Here is a 7587-nt window from a genome sequence, read left to right as displayed (position 1 = left end):
AGACGTTTATTTAGCTCCACAGAGCAGGAGAGCAGATGTTTTTAGTGTTTTGGAAAAGGCTGTTAGTGGTTTACACTCCTGCACTGGTTGCTTCTCATGCTGTGAAACAACCCGAGGTACTGAATTAACCCCGGCGGCAACGTGTCTAATCAGGCAGACAGTATCTGAAAGAGGCTAAACGCACAGGAACAAAACAGACCAATCAAACTGTTAACGTTTACATGCAGATACAGCACAGATGCAAGTCTGGTGTCAGGTGTAGACTTTTTATTAAACGCAACGGAAACACAACAAACAATTGGCCTAAGCACAATAGCAAAGACTGAACTGACTAAAAATACCAAGAAACAGTCACAGCTCCTAAAACACAAGCCACGTGCAAATCCTTTCATCTGTGCAATAACAGTTGATGTTAGAAGTACAAGGCAGCCACTCGATGACAGGATCACAAGAGAACTAGACACATCTCTAGCAGCATTCTTCCACCTGTGCTTCACATTACGGATAAGTGAAACCACAGCAGCCGCAGCAGCAGCAGCAGCCATCCTGTCATCATGATAGAAACCAGAAACACTTGCAGAAAGTTGGAGAATTGAATCAACAGCTGCATGAATACACAAAGTTTAATACTGGCAGAAAGTAGCGATGCTGGGAGTGAATCTCAGATCAAAGTGCAAATGAGTTTTGATGCCATTTGGCAATTAGTGAAGAGAAGATACAAAGAGAAAGTGATGCAGCGTCCAGTGTCATTACATCACAGAAAACATCCACTGTATATACACGTACGTATACACACTTAAAACAGCTAAAGAGAAACATTTAGAGAGAAAAAACAAATAACAATAGTCCCTTTAGTCTGTTCTGTAGTGGTACTAACTTCTTATTCAACATTTTAATGCATAAACCCATTTAGCAAGGATTACAAAATGACAGAGTTCAACAAAATTCCAATTATACAGAATAAAGGACCGATCTTCTAATGCAATTTCTCATTTTTGTAATAGAAACTGATGGCGACCTCATTGTTGTAAACCAAATCAAAGTTATAAACACCGTGGATCATGTTTATTATTAATTCAAAACTGATAAACAAGTTTAGCGAATACAACACAACGACGTCTTACCCTCCATTAATGTTGTGATTTGGTAAATGTTGTTATATTCATACACACACATTCCCTGGGTCCTTTGGCAGCTGTTTCAAAGTTTAAATGTGCAATCCGTCGCCCTGGCGGCTCTCTTTGTCCTGTAGACTATACATTCATATACAGGAGACTCCTGTATGGGTTTCCAGCTGCTATTTTTAGACATTCAGGTTGACCTCCTTCCAGAGAGAGAGAGGGAGAGAGAGAGCGAGAGACAATGTAATCAGATAGAGGTGTAATGTCTCCCAAAGCTCGAGAGTCTAATCTTCTCTGGCAGGATGATGTTTACCGTGTGCTCCGGCTCTTCCTGGCCGGAGCCGCCCGATTCCCTCAGCAGGTGTTCCCTCTGTTGCCGCACCAGCTGGCTGTACTTGGCGTTGGCCAGCCACGTCTCGCAGCGGCCGAAAAACACGATGCCCGTGGTGCCGAGGATGACGAGGCAGGTGAGCAGAGCCAGCATGCTGAAGCAGACGAGCTGCCCGTGGGTGACTAGGACGCCGGAGGAGTGGACCGTCTCCTTCAGGGTGATCTTCAGCACGTCTCTGTCGGGCGGCCGAAGGAGTTTGTGGAAGGCGTGCGCGGGGAGGGAGTAGTGCTGCGGCGTCAGTGAGAACACTCGGTGCTCGGCGGGCCGGGCGCCGCCCAGTTTGGCCTTGGGCTTGGGCCTGTGGTGCTGCATGGAACAAGTGGGACCTGTGAACCACTTCTGGCAAGCGCACCGGAAGGTTCCATCGGATTGAACGGCGCACGTGCCCCCGTTGGCGCAGGGGCCGTCAGCACAGGGGGACACGCCCACGGTGTCATTGCAGGTGAGGCCAGTGAAGCCGTCGGGGCAGGCGCAGGTAAAGGTCAGGCCGCGGTTCGTGCAGTTGCCGCCGTTTAGGCAGGGGTTCAACCGGCAGCTGTCGGCGTTCACCTCGCAGTAATCTCCTGTGAATCCGGGGGGACAGACGCAGGAGGAGGAGGAGGAGGAGGAGGAGGAGGAGAGGGCTGCCGAGCCACCACCGCCGATACATGTGCCTCCATTCTGGCAAGGAGAGCTAGAGGACAAAGCAACACGATGTGATTATGGGTAAAATATTCCAGTGGGGGGTCAGCGGGCGAGAACACATCAATCAACCACTTTGCATGTGAGCAGGGAGATGCGGTTTGTCGGAGCTAAAACATACAGCTCATTGTTTGCTCACACATCATGCAGCACATCTACACAATCCCAGGAACGCTTCACAAACTGTGTGCACGGATGGAAAACCAAGATAAGAAGCAAATCTGTATCTGGTGAAATTATAATACAATCCCCGTGTGGGGCGCAGCTCTGGCACAGGTGTCAGACACTTCCAGCAGTCAGGAGCTGATTAACCAAAACCTCACGCTGAATTCCAGCAAAGCTCCCGCTCCTCTCACTGACAACTTCTAATAGGAAACGATCATTGAGCAGAGAGGAAACTTGCAAATCAATAACTCTCAGCTGTAGGCTATTGGATTTTCCATTCGCGTTTGAAGTCGATGAGGAGGCTTCGCCGTCTGGAGCGTGGTGGCTTTCACATGTATATGATGTGCAGGAGAGTGATGGGAATCTGTCACGGGAAAGACACGCAACCGAGAGATTCCGGGGCCTCAAAGGAACACGGCGGATGTCAGATAGACACACACATACACACACACACACACACCCAGTCAGCATGGGCGGGCCTGTTCACCTCTCGCCCACAAGGGACGAGGAGGAGGAGGACACAAACGGCGGTTTTGGTGATAAATGAGGGCCGGGAGAGAGTAAATCCAGGATGTCCTTGTTCCTCCTGATTTACACGGCTCAGGGATTCCATGCAGGATCTCACTTCATCAGCTGCTTAACGAACACGGTTTTTGAATAAGAGTGGATAAGAAGAGTTTGTAGTCCTAAACGCCTTCCCTGGATTTCCAATTTACCGGTGCGGGAAGGCAGGTGTGTGGTTAACAAACCGGCATATTCTCCTGCTGAGAAGTTAGTTGGTGATTAAACATTGCAGAAGACGCATTCATGTGTCTCTCTTATACGACACAACGCGTGAATAACCCGCCGCTTTTGCCGACGCAGCTTATTTTTAAGGTCGTCCTACAAAAACATGTCGACTCCTCACGTCACTCCACGACTGTTTAAAATAATCAGCGTGTCTCCATTTCACCTTCCTGCTCGCCTTTCCCACGTCTTTGCCGTCGCTCTAGCGTCATTTTAGCGACCTCGCTGCCCACCGCGATGGGAGGCAACACGCGGAAAATTACAGATGTCACCTCTGATTAAGGTACATCAAGGATAAAGGCTGCAGTCTGCTGTGTCGTTACAGCGACACGGAAGAAACTTGAACCTTGAAATGTGAGCTGATGGTGGAGTGGACAGTACAGACAGACAGACAGACAGACAGACAGACAGACAGACGGACAGACGGACAGACGGACAGACGGACAGACGGGATTCTGCTTGAATCTACCAAACACCACCAAAATGAAAAAGTGTCAAAGTAAACAAAGAGAGAGAAAGGCCAGATGCTCCGATGGGATGGGAGTTGTGAGTGTGAGGCTGCTGTGTTAGAGCTTTTCCCTGCACACGCTGCCAGGTTCCATTTGTCAGAAAAGCAGCTCAGCGTTTCCAGCTCATATTTGTCAGGATTACATCAAAGCAAACATTCCGGCTCGTCTGGATAAACAATACCGCCTGTGGTAAAAAAGGCCAAACGGTGGCAACTGCACAGCCACATTGTGATCCGATTGTTAGTATCTATACAATGGAAACGCTGGTGTGCTTTGATTGCCTTGTATTGACCGTCACTCCTAACGACGGTGACGTGGGCTTGCAGGGGGGCGGAGAGGAGGATGGAAAAGAGGCGGATTGCTGCTTTAAAGATGAACCCATACCTGTTTGTGTCACAGTTTCCTTTCTTGGGCTCGCAGTTTGGGCCGGCGTAACCTTGGGGACAGATGCACAGGTATCCCCCCTCCCCCGTCTCTATGCAGGTGGCATTACCGGCGCACGGCCTGGACGAGCACATACGAGTGTCTGTTTGTATTATGAAAAAGGAGAGAAAAAAATTGGTTGAGGTTTGTTGTTTTTTTGCAGAGTGTGCGTTTTGATTTCACAATGTTTTTCCCACTCTCACACTCTCTGCCCCCACTGCAGCATCTTGTGACAGATGGAAAAACTGAGAGCATTCCAGCCCCCGACACCTCTAAGCCTCACATATGCTCCAGAAGAAGAGCTGTGCTGTGAATGCTGATGCACGCACACGCACACGCACACACACACACACACACACACACACACACACACACACACACACACACACACACACACACACACACACACACACACACACACACACACAGGTCAGACAGCGCCAGAAGGCTGGAAATCCCTTTAATTTAAGTCTTTGCTTCAGGGCGAAAAATTAAATATAAATCGGCTCCAATTTTGGATCCGACGTGATTTAGCTTAGTGCTTTTTCCCTGCAATCCTCTAATACAGTTGTTTTCATGGGTCTTAATGCCTTGCTCAATAGCACAAGGGCAGAAGATGGTGTTTTCGCTACTCATGACATATGAGTTATTTTTTGGCCTGAGTCAGATACTTGTCACCATTTAACATTCGGAGGGGAGAAGGTGGTTGTCGTTGATACGCCCACTGATGCCCTGTGACTCAGCCTTGCCCGTCTTTGTGTCAGGGCAGGCAGCAGCCTCTGGGGAGTTTAATTGGACTCACCTTGGTCGCACAGACTTCCCACCCAGCCCTGCTCGCACACACACTGCCAAGCCCTCTCACATGCGCCGTGCAAACAGCCGGGGAATGGAACGCACCGCTCGCACTTCTCCCCTTGCCATCCTGGTTTGCACCTGAAAGAGGGAAAGGATCAACGCTGGACTATTAATACACCACCCGCAGAGTATTACAGCCACGCTTATGTCCTCATACTGTCTCTGCCATGCTTTCCCCCCACTAACAGAAGAATAGAACTGGTTACTTTGTGGATCAAAACACATTTTCAGATCAGAGCTGTGCAGACACGGAATCAAACGATTTGGAGTTTTCCCACTGGGATAACAGTGATCGTTGCTGTCCAAACAAAGCACCGGATTTGGCAGCTGATTTGATAAAACTGGAGGATCAAGCTGGCTGGAGTGTGTTTACATCTTAGAGGGAAGAGAATTTACAGCTACTGCACAGAAATGATCCATCACAGAGGAATGTAGGCTGGTTTTCATACCTGCACTTCCCTCGTTTCTCACAAAACCCATTTTCTGTGTTGCATTCTGCGCTGCATTCCCAACCTATGGGGGAGAGAGGGAAAGAGAGAGAAAGGGGGACAGCCGGATGTAACACATTTGCTCCAAAAACCCACATTGATCACTAAAATTGATTAAATATCAACTCAACTAAACACTTGACGTTGTTAAACTGATCACATCTGATCTCCGTTTACCTTTGGCGATTCCTGTCACGACCAGAATTAAGACCAACGCTGTGAGATGCATCGTAATTCCGAGCAAAACTCTCGTATTGCTCTTTGTCCTGCAACAAAAAAAAAACGTGTGAAACGACAAAAATGGCGACAATTTTCTGTGAAAACGCGTTGCTCAAAAGTTAAAATTACCGGGAAAAAAACAAAACAAAGCAGCTCACGATCATACAAGAAGCGAATTCAGATGCATGGTCTAAAAATACCGCGTCGTTTTTTCTTCCATGGGGTAAATTTCCCGTAGATATGAAAAAATGACCTCCTCTGTCATAGACCAGGGTTGAAAATCTCAATTAAAGTCAGACAAATGGGGATAATTTGACGTTTTACGCCGTTTTTTAGTGAGTATCAGCTGCAACTGGCGCACCTGAGCCACGCGTCGACAAGCTCCCAAATGTTTCCATTACGCACAAGCACGTAAACGCACCACACGCTTAGTCTCGCACAAGAAAAAGAACAAGCAACCACGAAAAAAACAAACAAAATCAACTCTCTCGGACTGACGTCTTACCTAAGTGGCTCCGGCGCTGTGATTCCCAGTGGCTCGGCTCATATTTGGAGTGATTGGATGGACTTCTGTCACCAGGGCGGGCGGGCGGCGTGCAGCTCAGAGCGTCTACTCCAGGTGTAGTGATCCGGTACACGGGCGGACCTGCGGGGTTTGGACGGGGGAGGACTTGCTGCAGCAGCCGAGCGGCGTCCCGGCGCAACACGCTCCTCCCTCCCACACACGCACGCACGCACGCACGCACACACACACACACACACACACACACACACACACACACACGCACCCACGAGATGAATGCGTGCATCCGCCTGACCCCCTGGAGAGAGGAGAAGGCAGCTGCTGGAAGTGTGTGTGTGAGAGAGAGAGAGAGAGAGAGAGAGAGAGTGTGAGTGTGTGTGTGCATATTTTAGGAACACCAGAAAGATCGTGCAACTGACACACTTTAGACTTGGATTTCTCAGGAAACAACAACATCTACAAACCAGGTGATTCTTTGTTCTTTGCTTCATTCTTGTAATCTCATCCATTGTATCACCTGGTTTGGATTTGGATTACAAACACAATGGATCGACGGCGAATTGAAAATTGAAATCCGAGGAGCCGGCTCACTTTCCCCCATTCTTGTGGTGATTTTGAGCAGCACAGTCCCTTCCCTACCTGTCGTACATAATAATACCTGACTCCATTCTTAGTGCATTCACTGCTGCCCCCATAATCTTTCTTTCATCCTTCCCAAGGGCACCGGAGGGTATTTGGCTCCCCAGCAAGCACAAGGCCAGAGGCTTAATTGTGAGTTTCACATCTTTCAGACGTTATAAACCTGTGCAATAAAGCATCAGGGGGATTTATTAAAGGAATCTTTCTCTCTATACCAAAGATCAGACGTCACCTATAAGCCCCTTTTCTTATTGGCTGATATCACCGAGCAGGATCCCCTTGAGCTCTTAGGGACACACACTGGTTGAATGTGGGTTTGTGGCGGCGAACCTATAAAGAACGACGCGCATATGTGCATGTAAATAAGAAGGGAATCAATTTTTCCAATCATCAGGCTGCGAGGAGAAGACAGAAACCCTCTGGTGCTGCTCAGAATTCATCTCTAGAGTCATAAAACAAGGAGCCACTTGGAATAAATAGACATGAGGCACACGAGCAGAGAGCAGATAACCCTCCTCTGATCCGACGCCGTCTCTTTCAAGGTCTCCGGTCTAATATTCCCCCAGTTCACTCGGGCTTTTCTGTTGATGACAAAGCCGGGGTGACGGTGCTCTGAGTCAGACATCACAAGACTGCACGCTGCGGTGAGATTCCCCCACCGCAGCTCCCAATCAGATCCACATCGGTCAGTGCTTGTAATGAAACATCTGATGTTTTTATGTGCTTTATTAAATAAAGGAGTCGGCCATTGATTTATTTTTCCCCATGCCGCTGATTTCATCTCATA

The 7587-nt window shown here is 48.4% G+C and overlaps 1 protein-coding gene across 1 annotated transcript; it reads right to left on the bottom strand.

Moving 5' to 3' along the window:
* Positions 1-286: 286 nt before the first annotated feature.
* On the bottom strand, positions 287-6285 carry dlk1 (delta like non-canonical Notch ligand 1). Its single transcript, XM_076165610.1, has 6 exons — positions 6144-6285; positions 5597-5685; positions 5381-5444; positions 4879-5009; positions 4038-4179; positions 287-2185 (listed from the first exon to the last, which is right to left on the bottom strand). Exons 2-6 carry the CDS (start codon positions 5646-5648, stop codon positions 1369-1371), a joined length of 1206 nt encoding a protein of 401 aa, XP_076021725.1. The 5' UTR covers positions 5649-5685; positions 6144-6285; the 3' UTR covers positions 287-1368.
* Between the last annotated feature and the right edge of the window lie 1302 nt (positions 6286-7587).

Source organism: Genypterus blacodes, unplaced genomic scaffold (genome assembly GCF_046128005.1).
Source record: "Genypterus blacodes isolate CSIRO-AG114 ecotype Tasmania unplaced genomic scaffold, CSIRO-AGI_Gbla_v1 ptg000147l_1, whole genome shotgun sequence".
NCBI classification, from domain to species: Eukaryota; Metazoa; Chordata; class Actinopteri; order Ophidiiformes; family Ophidiidae; genus Genypterus; species Genypterus blacodes.
The sequence above is the reverse complement of the archived record's forward strand: the minus strand, read 5'-3'. Positions and strand labels throughout refer to the sequence as shown.